Source organism: Rhipicephalus microplus, chromosome 1 (assembly GCF_043290135.1).
Source record: "Rhipicephalus microplus isolate Deutch F79 chromosome 1, USDA_Rmic, whole genome shotgun sequence".
Taxonomy (NCBI): Eukaryota; Metazoa; Arthropoda; class Arachnida; order Ixodida; family Ixodidae; genus Rhipicephalus; species Rhipicephalus microplus.
Genome location: NC_134700.1, coordinates 47,563,760 through 47,578,836, shown reverse-complemented (window position 1 = coordinate 47,578,836; position 15,077 = coordinate 47,563,760). Strand labels below are relative to the sequence as shown.

The following is a 15,077-nucleotide window of genomic DNA, read 5'->3' as shown; positions in this document are numbered from 1 at the left end:
GTATCAATGAAATATACCTTACATTATATATCATTTCAAGCGTGATTACAGGGCAAAGGAAGACACAGGCAGAGACGAATGAAGACTGGCGCTCGTTGCCCCGTGTTTTTCCTTGCACTGTAATCACTCTTGAAATGAAATACCAACAACAGTAGACTCCTGTTCAATGATACCTGAAGGGACCTGGAAATGTTTCATTTAACAGGACTTTAGTTTATACAACAAAAGGGATAAACAGTGGTGCAGAATTCAAACACAAAACCAATCATATAAGAGGCAGTCCCATTTTCAAGAGTTTTGTTTAATATGAGTCCACTGTAGCTAGCACCCACACTTAGCATCATTATATAATAGTCTAAAAGACAAACATTTCAAAATAAACGAGGAAGTAGTCTACATTGCACTACAGTTAAACCTGCCTATAACGAACCTCCATATTACAAAGTATTTCTATTCTCTGTCATTACTCCATAGAAGCAATTGTATTTGCGACCTCAATGTAACAAAATAACAGCAGGAGAAATCCATAATATAATGAATTTTTGCCATGGACAATCTCGAAATTTTGCCCTGCATTTTGTCATTTTGGCACGAGCATGCATCTTCCGCGGTTGACCCGCTGCCGCTTTTCGAATAGTGTATGCGCAAAAGGCATGCGCCTTTCAAGCCAGTGTTGCCAAAATGGCAGTATTGCTGAAATTGTGCCCTTCCCCTCACTCCAAACCGAACACGAAAAAAGAAAAAGACTTTTGCGCTGGCAGTGCCCCTTTTTGATTGCTGCAGAAGTGTCCAAACTGCATCTTAAGTAACTCAGGTGATGCCACTTTGCATTGTTGCGCTTTCAGTTAGCATCACATATGTGGAGCCGTGCTGCATATGAAGAGTGCTTTACCAGGTAGGTGCTACCTACCTTTACGAGTAGTTTTCTATGGTACTCAGGACGTTAGCTTTTTCGTGGTCAACGCCGTGCGCGCATGCATGGTTTCACTGCATGGGCATGGAGACGTTCAGCTTTGTTTTTTTCTCTCTCTCTTTTTAATGTGGACAACCGTGTCGTTACTACTGAGGAGATGTCTGATTAGGCGCTGTAGGAAACTCTCCAAGATGGTGGAGACAACGACAAATTTTCGGAGGTCGACTCGTCACATTCCTTGCTGTCTTGCACCGTGACGCGCACTTGCGGGACCGTAGCCTTTGCGATTAGCTGATCAGCTCTGGCAACATGACGGCGCGCTGAATACAATGCAATGAATGCGATAACAAATTGTAATGTTATATGAAGTAACGCTCGCAGGCAACTCTTTTGGATCCAATATCACGAGCTGGAAGCAAATACGGCTGCTCCGAGAAGAAGTGCTCTTTTCACACAGTCTATTCACGCTGAAAGCCGACAGATGCTTGCCAAGATAGCATGTGCCCTTAAAATTAAAGTTTACAGTTGCTATGCGAGCAAGCCCCCCCCCCCCCCCTTCTTTTTAAATTTTTTCTGCTCTTTTGAGCATTCAGTGGTGGAAGTGGACTTCAGTGTTTTGGCGCAGCTTAGAGAGCAGGAATAAGGCTGTTTTGGAGCAAGTTTGGCACAGTAAAAGAGGAGTTTTGGAGTCGGTTCGGAGCACCCAAAAGGAGTGTTTTGGAGCAACGCAAGCTAGTTTTGGAGCAGCTTTCTAGGGTCAGACACCATGGTCAAAATTATTTCTGGTAGAAAAAAATTGCTCCTTATACATTTAGTACTAATGCGCTTACTAGACTTACCACCCAGTAGTGGGTGTGTACGTGCGTGTTTGTCTGTGTGTGTGTGGGTATGCGTGTGTGTTCCAATCATTAGACATCACAACTGACAGAGAACTCTGAGAAAACAAGGAACAAACAATCCTTATCTTTTGTTTTCATGACCGCTTGATAAACGCCACGCACTCCGCTTGTCAGACGTTTGTTATTCTCACGATAATTAAACACACTACTCTGCTTGCTCGGTCTGGAGCAGAGTGGCGACGACCAATTGACACGGTTAATCTGTGCGCTTGGTACAGCAGGCCGCCCGGCAGCGACAGCGTGGGGCAGCATAGTCGCGGCGCTGCACGAAACTAACCTGGGGAACTGATAGAGTCCACGCGATCACTACGTGTATCTATGAAACGGTCAGGTGTCGCTTGGTACCATATTGCGGTTGAGAAGCGCACATACATATCGCGAAAAGCCGATAGTGTTCGTTATGTCACTGCGTATCCCACACTTTGTAATAGTTTCGAAATGCTCCTTGGCATTGCCACTGTGTGCTATAAAGCGATCGTGCAAGAGTCCTAGTCTAGTACCTTTTTTGAATTTCGGCAAAAAGGAGGAAAATACTTTCTGGTAGGCACGTTGAGAAACATCTAGTTTGGTACTGTACTTCTTCACTAGTGGCAACGGCGCACGTAAGGGGATGCATATTTGTACTTGTAAACGCGCACTGCCATTTAGTGCATGATCATGCCACGTTTGCAACTGGTACAAATAATCAAGGTTTCACTGTATTAATGGATAATTCACAGTTACTCATGTTGGTGCCACCATTTTTTAGAGCAAACCAAGGCAATAACAGCGATGGGACGGGTACTAGCAAGCCCCAAGCAAGCACTATTAATCAAGTGAATTACAACGCGATCGAACACTGGATATGGATGCGGCCATGTCCTTTGTATAGCCAACGCTCAGTGTTGCTTGGTCACAACAATAATCGGATAGATTAGACAGTGTACACTTTCAACCGACAATTATCATGGAAATGGCCGTTTATGCGCAGCCTGGCACAGAAAATCAGACTGGCGCAGAATGGCGCAATCGGCGCAGCCCTTCCAACACTGAGCATTTGACGGCAGTTCTTACACGCGGGGGGATGTTACCGTATGCACCCTGCCCTCTAGGCGATAGAGATTGGCCAGCTCCTTTGATCTGCGTTTCAGTAGTGCGCGCTTACCCGCTCATAGAAGTTACGATTCACGCGGGCATGTCATCAATTTGGACTTGTTACCAATCATGGCGGCAACAGCAGAAACCCGTCGAGAGTGCCTATATATTTACTATCGCAATAATAACGCAGTGTTTTACCGCTAAGTAAGTGTTCTCAAAAATCTCTGCCTTCAGTTCCCCTTTTTTGTTTATTTGTGCATTTATTTTTTATATTTTCTTACCGACCCTGCATAAAACCAATCCTCTTTATAACGAATTATTTTGGGAATTTGTCAATTTCGTTTATCCAGGTTTATCTGTATTGTGTATACTACAGGCTTGGAAGCAGAGAAGCTTGGAGGACCACCGACGCATCTTAAAGCCTGCATTTGCAGCCAAGCCAAAGCCTTTGGTGTTACCTGAAACTCTAGCAGCATAGATGCAGCACTTTCACTTTGCTCAGAGGCGTCCGTGTCTGAAGAGTCATCAAAAAACTGCGTGCAAAAGAGCACCATTCACCTTATGACACTATTGTGTGCAAATACATGACTACACAAAGCCAGGGTTAAGCCCAATTGAGTGCTCAATGTAGTACAGCTCTGTGTGCACAACTCACCAAGAAAAGTTTTTTAAAGTTGGATATGATGCGGCAGCACTGGTTATACAGAAATTGTTAGACAGCGAATGCTTTAGGCATGCACGTACTAGCCCAACAACAAGTTCTGATTAAATGAACGTGCCAGAAAGCCCTTGAAACTCGGCAAAATTGATATGGCTCAACAAAATGATGCTTAAAAAATGTAAATATAAGGGCGAGACAATGAGATGAACAACCACAAACCTCCGTCCTCAAACAAAAAGTTGCCATTCAGCCATGTGTAGCCCAATGCTAAACAAAAACACAATTTTTTTAGAAAAGAAAGGCTCGTCCTGATTTTATTTAATATCAAACCTGCCAAGTCCAATGATATTAAATCCGGGAAATTTCAGTAACAGACGAGGGGGGGGGGGGGTCATGTTGACTAATCCCCCCATCCCGTTTCTTTTTCCCTAAAAAGAACGAGAAAAAATGAGTGGGGGAGGGGGTTTCTAAACATCGGCGTTGCAAATCTTATAATGGCTTGGAGCGGCTGAACACACGTGGCTAAGGTTTCCCAACAACAGTACTCGTATCTCCCGAAATTTCTCACCCTCAAAACAACTAGCAAAATCTGTATCTGTAACTCACATAAGTCTTCCTGGGACGGGACGGCGCAGTCAGCTGCCGATAAGGCGCGGGTCAAAACATCACTCAAGACCAACAGCAAACTGAATGCCAAAGTAACAGGAACAACGTACGTTACCAGATTCTTAGGACAGGAATGCCAGAAGGCTTCTAGCCTTTTTTTATGTGCGTATTGCGATTAACCTACCGCAGCGTTAGCCGCGTGCCCCAAGCTAGTAGTCGCTATTCCGTGATCGCATCGTAGCGACCACGGTTTTGCTCATGGCATGTCACAAATTTACATCGGGAGCGTTTACGAAGGGTTTGATTGAGAAAAAGACGCAAGTAGGCGGTAACCCGGCCAACCCATTTTAATATTAAACAAAACGGCAAACAATCTGACATTCAGAATTCACTCCCAAAAAGAGACAAAATAATGGGCTATACAAGGAAACTGTAACTAACTTCGATCCAAGACAAGTTCGATCCTTAGCACTAATCTGTCTCTAGCTAAGATGGCGTCTCGGTGGCTAGTCTCATAATAGTCCTTAGAATATACCTTCTAGTCTGCCATCCTTATGCCGTCCCCATGCAAGGCCGTGTGCGCGCCACTGATGCATACAAAGGGGGCACTGGAGTCTATCGGAGCGTGTTCGTGGCGCATTTGCATAGGCTGCGCAGGGGGGAGATCGGTGGCACATCGTGCCTAGTCTTTTATTATTGTACTCCCAGATGAACTACTCATTCTGTTTTTGGTTGAGTGGGCAGAGGCTGAACCGTCTTTAACCGGCTTCGGGACACTGACGTGATCACAGTGGCGGAAGCAGCCCCTCATTGAACAGGACGCGGTTGCTTGAAAAAAAACTAAAGGGCGGAATATTATTTTTTAGAGTATTTAGGAAGGCTTCCCTTATAGCAAAGTATTGTTAACTTGCTCTCACAAACGTATGAACTATTTGTAACCTCAATTTTTCCGCCTGTACGTAAGCATTTCTGAGAATGAAAACATCATGCCATGCTTACTGTGCAAAGTCTCCGAATAATTCAGATTGGTTCTCGGTGTGTCACAGAGAACAAAAAACTCAATAATCTTTTCAGAATGAGAGAGAAAATTCATCACACATGTTAATATACTTCAGTTAAGGTCTTCTGAAATTTTTTTTTTTCATGCAGTTAGCAAAGTTCATACTATTCCATTCAAATTACACTATATTTGGCCAGACAGTATAATGAAATGAGAAATAAGTTATTCCTTAAACTTTAAAGCAGAAAATTCGCACAAAATGCTATCATAAGCATATGTGTATCAGCCTCTCATATGCCATCAGAAGCATATTACTGTTCTCTTGATTCGTGTCGTTCGTATTTTCTTCCCTATATGCGTTCGATCTTTAAAACTGTTGAAGGCTGCAGGAATGAACGCAAAATAGGTGCGAAGTGGGCATTATTAGCACAAATGGTGGATGGTACCGTATTTACTCGCGTAATCCTGGCACTCGCAAAATTCTCGCATTCCCCTCATCGCCCAACAAAAATACGGTTTCTTTTTTCCTTGAGTAATTATCACACCCCCGAAAACTGCCGCAATATTGTCGTCTACTTGTTCCAGCCACTGATGATGATAGCGTGCGCCATTTGGCGCCATCTCTTAAGCATCAAGTGTACTACTATTGCACAGAGATTCAATCCAATCCAAACCAAGCCAAGCCAAAGTGGCAAGTGCGCGTTGTGGCACGTTTTGTATGTTGTGTTGGTAATCGTGTCGCGTTATGGGGTGATACTGAAGCTACACGGGTGCTTTCAAGTTGAAAGTGATAGATCATGCACTAAACAATGGCAACAGGGCCACCAGTAGGCCCTTCGGAGTCTACGAGTTTTGTGTTCGCTACTGGTGACGGCAGCTGAAAGCCACCGAGACGCGTTGGGCCTGCCATGTGCCTAAAACTGGGATTGATGGTAAACTATTTCTTCAAAAGGAAACTGCGAACGGTTCTGTTAAATAGCCATTAGCCCAATACTGACGTCCTACGCTTAACGTTTGAGGGCTCCTGTTGAGCAACGAACCCTACCGCTACGCCTGCAACGCCTACAAGCTTTGCGTATGGTATTCTAATTCTCGACCATTTCCTTGCACTTTTCGTGTCTCAATCTTGCCTTGTGTTGAACCTGTGCTTTTATTGTTGAAATAAGTTTTAATTAGTACTTCTCAAAGCTAGCTGTTAGTTGCTTGAGAATCCCGATTTGCAGCCACTTCGTTTTCTTTATCGCTCTGTACGTTTTTGTGGAAAGTTTTCCTCGTGTAATTCTTGCACCCCCCAACTTAGCATCTATCTTTCCCAAAGAAACATGCGAGGATTATGCGAGTAAATACGGTAATTTCAATCTTTTCAGTCGTACACAACACAGAAAAGATAAATGTACAACTGCATGCACGTGCTTTTTTTTCTCTTTATCGCTGTTTCATGTGCTCATGAAAGGCACATTGGCACAATTTAAAGAACAATCACTAAGATGCGCCACTCAATGTCATCGATCGACCGCTCGTCCACCTCACTTGTCTCGCACTGCAATTATTTCTTTGCTTTGCTACATTTATTTAAATATAGGGATTGTTTTATTCATGCTGTACGTGCCCTACAAGATACTCGACATTGCTTTCCTTTCCTAAACAGTGAACATACATGACGAACTGGCCCTGCGTTTCGCTTTTCTTTTAGTTTGGCTTATCATGTTTAGGTTCTGGTATGAGTTCCCATTTTGCAAGTGCACACGTATTAATTAAATAATTAAAGGTAGACATGTATAATAAAAAGATACGAGAGCTAGACCACCAAAAAGAAGCCTGAGGTGTTTTTCCAACAAGTGACGAAAAAAGAAGTTTTGCGTGAGAAAGCAGAAACAAATTAGTTTATTTACTGTTAGTCCAGGTTGGAAGCCGACAAAGAAGTAAAAATGTGGGCACCCAAGGCGTAAACACCACCACTTATTTGTACACAATGTCACCATTTGTAATAAGAAACACCGCGTAACTTTGACCTGGAAACGGCTACGCCAGCCCGTTTCTAGAGACAAATCGCGGGAGGGGCGTCTGCTCAAGGAACTCCGATAGTGTACAGTGCCACCACCACATGCATCACCGAGCAGCGGCGGTGGAGAGCGAAGACGGCAGACAAGCCAGTATATTCTAGGGACCATACTCTCATGCACTCCCGCAATAGTAGAACATTCTTACTGTTCCAATGCCACTTATGAAACTACGACTAAGGGGTATCGTCGTCGAAATCGCCCTCGAAGACATCGCAGAACGAGCTGCCAGTCTTCGTTGCCGGTGTCCCGGTCTTATTCGTCATCTTTGGCCCCCTTGGTCAAACCCAGCTCGTCCATGACCTCATTGACGACGCACTCCAATAACTGGTGTGGGCCACATAGATTCTGGCTCGAAGTGGAAGAGCTGTAGTCCATCCCGGAACTGCTGTGCAAGGTTGCCACAAGTCCGAGCAGCCTCGCTCGAACCTTTGAGATCGAAAGCCACTTTCAGAACCGGGAAGCTTTGCTGCTTTCGTCACGGTAGCTTCCTGACCTTCGCAGTTCTAAGCTTCACAGCGCAGTGACAGCTCATCATGTTGTGCGTATGCACAAAATTGGGGGTGTCGCGCGTGGACACCACATTCCAGCGCCTGGCACATGCCTAGTGCCCACTTACTCATGACACGGCGGTTACAAAAAAGAGGTACTTCCTTTTTTGATACGCATGCGCAGCCAGTGCCTTTAAATACCAGTCGTTCTTTGCTGTCGGTGATTGCATTTGCCCCGGTTTTGTCCGCAGCGTTCGTGGAAAGCAACGTCCCTTTGACTGGTCGAGCATGTGACACACGGGCACTTTCAAAGTTTTGCCAGTTGCGTTATCGCAATACAGGATCCTGTCAAGAGCACAGTTTTGTCCACAGCGTTTGTGGAAAGCAACGTCGCTGTGACTGGTGGAGCATGTGGCACACGTGCACTTTCGGAGTTCAGCCAGTTGTGTCATCGCCATACATGATCGTGTCAAAGGCACAGTTTTGTCCGCAGCACTTATGGAAAGCAACGTCGCTTTGACTGGTGGAGCATGTGAAATGCATGCACTTTCGGGGTTCTGCCAGTTGCATCATCGCCATAGATGATCGTTTCAAAACCACATTTTTGTCCGCAGCGTTTGTGGAAGGCAACGTCCCTTTGACTGGTCGAGCATGTGACACACGTGCACTTCAGAAGTTCTGCCAGCTGCGTCGTCGCCATACATGATCGTGTCAAGAGCACAGTTTTGTCCGTGGCATTTGTGGAAAGCAACGTCGCTTTGACTGGTTGAGCATGTGAAATATGTGCACTTTCGGAGTTCTGCCAGTTGCGTTATCGCAATACAGGATCCTGTCAAGAGCACAGTTATGTCCGCAGCATTTCTGGAAAGCAACGTCCCTTTAACTGGTTGAACATGTGAAACACGTGCCCTTTCGGAGTTCTGCCAGTTGTGTCATCACCATACATGATCGTGTCAAGAACACAGTTTCGTCCACATCGCTTGTGAAAAGCAACGTCGCTTTGACTGATGGAGCGTGTGAAACGCATGCACTTTCCGAGTTCTGCCAGTTACGTCATCGGCTTACATGATCGTGTCAAGAGAATAGTTTTGTTTGCAGCGCTTGTGGAAAGCAACGTCGCTGTGACTAGTGGAGCATGTGAAATGCATGCACTTTCGGAGTTCTGCCAGTTGCGTCATTGCCAAAAATGATCGGTCAAGAGCACAGTTTTGTCCGCAGCATTTGTGGAAAGCAAAGTCTCTTCAACTGGTTGAACATGTGAAACACGTGCCCTTTCGGAGTTCTGCCAGTTGCGTCATCACCATACTTGATCGTGTCAAGAGCACAGTTTTGTCCACAGCGCTTGTGGAAAGCAACGTCGCTTTGACTGGTTGATCATGTGAAACGCGTGCACTTTCGAAGTTCTGCCAGTTCCGCCATTGCCACACATGATCATGTCAAGAGCACAGTTATGCCCGCAACTTTGTGGAAAGCAATGTCCCTTTAATTAGTTGAACATGTGAAACACATGCCCTTTCGGACTTCTGCCAGATGCATCATCACCATACAATATCATGTCAAGAGCACAGTTTTGTCTACAGCGCTAGTGAAAAGCAATGTCGCTTTGACTGGAGGAGCACGTGAAACGCATGCACTTCAGAAGTTCTGCCAGCTGCATCATCGCCATACATGATCGTGTCAAGAGCACAGTTTTGTCCGTAGCGTTTGTGGAAAGCAACGTCCTTTTAACTGGTTGAACATGTGAAACACGTGCCCTTTTGGAGTTCTGCCAGTTGCGTCATTACTATACATGATCGTGTCAAGAGCACAGTTTTGTACACAGCGCTTGTGAAAAGCAACGTCACTTTGACTGGTAGAGCATGTGAAACGCATGCACTTTCGGAGTTCTGCCAGCTGCGTCATCGCCATACATGATCGTGTCAAGAGCACAGTTTTGTCCGTAGCATTTGTGGAAAGCAACGTCGCTTTGACTGGCTGAGCATGTGAAACACGTGCACTTTTAGAGTTTTGCCAGTTGCGTCATCGCCATAAATGATCAGTCGAGAGCACAGTTTTGTCCGCAGCGTTTGTTGAAAGCAACGTTGCTTGTACTGGTCGAGCATGTGACACACATGCATTTTTGGAGTTCTGCCAGTTACGTCGTCGCAATACAGGATTGTGTCAAGAGAGACCGCAGTTTTGTCTGTGGCAATTGATAACCACACTTCTTACAGTGCGTGCGCTAGGCATGCACATCCTTCCGAAGCTTTGAGCATGTGCTCTCGGCCTTCGTTCAACGGTTTCAGTACTCAAGTTCATACGACATGCCACGATAAGGAAAAGTGTTCAAAACATCCAAATTTTTGCCTAATGGACATAGTAGAATTTGACTGGGGAATTTAGTGGATCTGTATCTGCCGGTTTCGCATCATTGAGATTCTATGTACGTTTAGATGAAAGCCTCCTGAATTCTTGAACAATAAGATACGATGGGTTCACAGAAACCTTGGATCGGATTGGGCTGCATTTTGGTCAATGCAGCCACACCATACAAAGACATTTCAATTTCCGGGAGATTTTCATGACAACCACACAAACGTAAGAACTGCTCAAAATCAGGGGGTCTCCCGGAAAATTCTGGAGACTTGGCAGGTATGAAATACACTGCAGAAGTGCCGCTCCAGTGTTTGCGAAGTGCCTGGTGGCTCTTCCATTGAAATCTCTCGGTTTGGGAGATAGGACTCACCGCTCGCGGGCTTGGTTCAGGCCCCGTCTCAGAGCAGGGGCTGAGGGTGCTGGGTGTCATGGTGCCCCCAGCTGCAGATGACAGCGTCAAGTCTGAAAGGCGCTCGTGCTGCTGTTCTTGACGGAGTAGCAGTGGGTCCTCCGGGACCTGCACCTTTCAGGCACACAGTCAGAATGTGGGTCACACTTACAGGCCGGTGAACTCGCGCATAAGTCGACTCACTTGGACTGAGACTCAGAAAAATTTCAGTGAGCCGAATAGCTCTGGGTGAGGAATATTTTTGTGAGCATGAGTTTGAGTTAGTCTGGCTCAGTGAAATTTTGTTGAGTCCCAGCCAAGAGAGCCCTAAGCGCAAAATATACTTCATGAGTGAGCTTCACAATTTTCGCCGACCTATGCACTTGCCACACATGCACTTGCCGAAAGCAGACAATTCATGGTGGCAGCTGAAGCTAACAAAAATGTCTACTTTTTTATAGTAACCAGCTGCTGGCCTAGCTGGTCTTGATTCACATTTGAATTCCCTCGTACAGCAAACATTTTCGCACGACTCTGCTGCCACATGTGGTAAAGACAGTCACCCATGTGAGAAACGCCACCCATTTTTCTGAGCGTATGTCAGAAGTAACAATCGATAGTGATAAAAGCAACATGCTCTTTTATGTTGTTTCTCTGCGAACAAGTGTGCCTGTACACCTCGCGGTCTCTGCTGCCCTTACCGCCTTGGAAAAATACGAGAAACTCGGCAAAAGAACCAACTTAAGCTGTGCAGACTGGTACAGTTTTGCCTCAACACATCTTCTCCTTTGGGGTTGAATTCCACATACAAGCCAGTGGAACTGTGATGAATGCTGCCATTTCAGCCACAGTGGCGAGCCCGTCCATTCCAGTACAGGCCGAAAAACAGGCATATCTCTGCAGTCTGTACAAGAACATGAACCGACTAGCCCAGCAAGAAGTACTGCTAGAGCTCAACCAGGCAGAAAATATAAAAACAAGCCATGAACATGTTCGTCAAAGCACCAAAAATGTCTTTGACATATGCGGATGAGGTTTTTTGAGTGATCAAAAACTCTAATTCAAAAAAGAAGGCGCAAAAAGGATGATGGATGGAAAGAAAGATGCTGTACGTTGCCTCCTTTGCACCTTCTTTTTCGAATCAAGCAATACCAACACACCCAGTTGTTCACTCTAACAAGGGGTCTAACGTCGAAAGCTTTCAAGCCCACCTAAACTCAATCGAGCCAGCGAATGAATTCACCATGTGTCACTATTATCTCGGGAGTGCCTGCAATATTGGATCAGATTGGGAGAGAGTGAGACGGGCACAGGAGACCATATTAGCACGACCAACAAACTTTATAAAGGAAAAAAGAATTAATGACACTGAGCAATACAAATAATACCCTATTTACAGTAACAAATTTTAGTGCATACCAAGCACTGAAACTCACTAAACAGGGTGTTTTAGCTAGGCTTAGATACGTCTCTTCAACTCAGTTTGGCCCCTATGGACCTAATGGTACTAGAATGTTCTTAGAGTTCGATTATTGTTCGCCATGCCAACCCGATGTTCCCGTCGCGTCAATCTCTCAAAAAGACTGTCGTCGACGTCCTCAGCAGGTGCCCAAGTTCATCGTCAGTTGCATTCGCCAAGCCTGCCTGCCCCTAGTCCTTGTCACGCTTGTCTTCAGTAGCCTTCATTGTCTTCGCTCAGTCGAGGTTAGGCCTAACCAGGCCTAGGTCCCTTGCTTCAGGATTCCACAGGAGAGGGACACTTTGTCTCAACTGTCGTATGCAGCCGTCCTGCCGAGAAGAGAAGGGCTGCTGGCGATCCCAGACCTGCAATGCCGAGGGGCAACATGTCCAACAGCCTTGCTTGGAGCCTTCCAAGGTCGACGGCCATTCCCCGGGTCTTGCTCGTCGCCGCCTCCAAAATCAGATACCAGCCGCTCTCGTCGCGGGTGAGAGCGATGCTTGCTTTTTCCTCAGTCTTCTCCGTCCAGCACCCCACAGAACAGTGACTCGTTCACCTTTGTCGTTCACCATCACAGCTCGGGTCACATGAGACGAGCCTCTATCTGGCCAATCCTCTGCGTCTACGTGGCTGGTGCACAGGCCCTCGTGCCACTTTTTTCTCCTCGTGCACCGTCGCCCAGCTTCCACATTCAGCTCGCACTTTGCGCCTCTCCTGTACCAATCACATTGAGCCCCTTTTAAAGAGCTTTCTCACAAACACAAAAAAAAAACCTGCTAATTTTTGTTGTTCATATGATTCAGCCTTGTCCTTGCTCTTCTCTCTTGGCCTCTTTCTTTCCATTGACCTCATCACGCATTTATTCATCAATCACAGCACTTTTTATTTGTGCGTCATCACTGCTATCGTTCACACATTGTTGCACACATTGTCCCACCCAATTTCCCCATAATTCGCACCTCCCGACACACTGTCACAAAATTCACATGGCTCTGCTCATAAAATCTGCACTTACGTTTTGTCATCCCTTGATATACTCCATGTGGAAACAGTATTCCTGCGAGGTCCAGTTCCACCTCATCATTCTTCTGTTCGTTAGCCTTGCTTTGCTCAAAAATTCTAACGATCGGTGATCTGTTTGCACTCTGAAGGGCTTCCTAAATGAATAGACAAGACACTTTTTTACCCCCCATACCTTTTCATTCACATAGGTGAGCCGATGAGATTAAAAAGTTTGCAGGTATAATGTGGCAACGGAAATAACAAGACAGGGTTGATTTTCAGATCATGGGAGAGGCCTTTGCCCTACAGTGGGTGTAGTCAGGCTGATGATGATGATGACCAAAGCCAAATATTCTTTTTTAATGGTGGACTAATTCTGCTTCGTGCTCTTCAGCTTCTTACTTGCGAAGAACACAGGGTGGAAAATTCTCTCTTGCAGGAGTACTGCCCCTAGTGCCTCATTCGATGCATCGCTGCATAGCACAAACTCTTTCTACATATCTGGTGCCAACAGTATGGGAGAGCGGGACATTTCACGCTTGAACCTTTCAAACCCGATTTCATGCACCTCCTCTCATTTCACATTGTTCACTCCCTTTCTGGCCAACTTGATAAGTGGTCCTGCTATTTCTGCGTAATAGGGCATGAACTTGCGATAGAACCCTGTGAAGCCTAGGAATGATTGGACCCATGTCTTCGTTTTAGGTCTCTCCACTGCTTGGATTTTGTCCAATATCTTTTTTTCAGGCCCACATGGCCTAACCTTAGTTTCTGCCCCAAGAAATACATGCTGTTGTATCCTAACTTACATTTCGTAAGTTTAATGGTCAGCCCAGCGTCCTTTATCCTGCCATACAGCTGCTTTAGGGCCTGCAGATGCTGTTCCCATGTGTCGGTCGCAACCAGGATGTAATGCTCTTCATAGGGCACAACCTGCATAGCCTCCCTCATCACCCTTGTGAATACAGCTCTAAGGCCTGCAGATGCTGTTCCCATGTGTCAGTCGCAACCAGGATGTAATGCTCTTCATAGGGCACAACGTGCATAACCTCCCTCATCACCCTTGTGAATACAGCCACTGCTGATTTCAACCCAAAAGGCATGTATCTGAACAGGCATAACCCCCTGGAACACGTGAATGCTGTTTTTTCTTCTGACACTTTTTCCATTGGTATTTGCCAATACCCCTTTAAGCGGTCTAGCTTCGAGAAATATTTTTTATTTGCCACTTCAGCCACCACTACATCAATTCTGGGAATAGGTTCCACATCTATCTTCAGGATATTATGCAGTTGCACCTCTAAATTATACCCTGCTTTAGCATTTATTCCACTGCTTTTTCGATGGCTTCCTGCATAGCTATAGGCAACGAGTACTGCTTGACATATACGGGTGCTTCTGTGGAGCACTGGAAGTTGCACTTCACTATCTCCGTACGCCCGGGTAAATCTGAAAAATTCTCACTAAATTTACCGACTATATCTTTCAACTCTTTGGCCTGTGAACTCTCCAGGAAAGGATTTATTGCTACTTTCTCTACACCCTAGTCTTTTTCCTATTATACATAGGTACCTCTTCCCAGTTTTCCTCTGCAATCACCATACATACAGTAACTAGTTCTTTCTCTTTTCCCTTTTTGTCCTCTATTCGCTCTTTATACCTCTTCAGCATGTTGATGTGGAACACATTTTTCTGATCATGTGCTACATTGAAGCAACGCACCTAAATTTCATAGCCCATTTCGCTCTTCTTTTGCACGACGATAAATGGCTCTTTCCACTGCATTAACATTTTGTTATTTTCTTTGGGCAGCAGTATCAGAACCTTATCTCTCATCTTTAGTGCCCTCCGCACTGCTTTACCATAATAGTAGTTCTTTTGCTTTTGCTTGGCTCGTTCTAATTACTGATGAGCTATTTTGCATGTTTCTGCTAGCCTGTTTCTCAGATCTAGCGCATACGTGTATGTGTTCTTTTCCTCCGTTTGCAATTCTTCCCTGGACCACAAAACTTTGAAAATTGGTACTGGGCCTCTCACCATTCTTCCATACAGCATCTCAAAGGGCGAGAATCTTAAACTGGCCTGCGGTACCTCCCGATATGCAAACAACAGTGCCAGCAGATATCTATCCCAATCCTTAGGCCTTTCCCTACACATTCTTTTCAA

The 15,077-nt window shown here is 45.4% G+C and overlaps 1 protein-coding gene across 10 annotated transcripts in view; it reads right to left on the bottom strand.

Annotated features, from left to right (window-relative positions):
- The window catches only part of Lrch (Leucine-rich-repeats and calponin homology domain protein), a 291,082-nt gene that overhangs the window by 154,353 nt on the left and 121,652 nt on the right, over positions 1 to 15,077 (bottom strand). For 6 of the 10 annotated variants that reach the window (XM_075865225.1, XM_075865385.1, XM_075865510.1 and 3 more), the window contains exons 7-8: positions 10,433 to 10,585; positions 3,348 to 3,422 (exon numbers count right to left, since the gene is read on the bottom strand). The exons of 1 other annotated variant lie outside the window; for it this stretch is intronic. In XM_075865225.1, coding sequence (XP_075721340.1) covers positions 3,348 to 3,422; positions 10,433 to 10,585 — 228 coding nt within the window. The remainder of the gene's footprint in view (positions 1 to 3,347; positions 3,423 to 10,432; positions 10,586 to 15,077) is intronic. 3 more of the 10 variants (XM_075865271.1, XM_075865305.1, XM_075865343.1) reach the window with 3 other exon arrangements.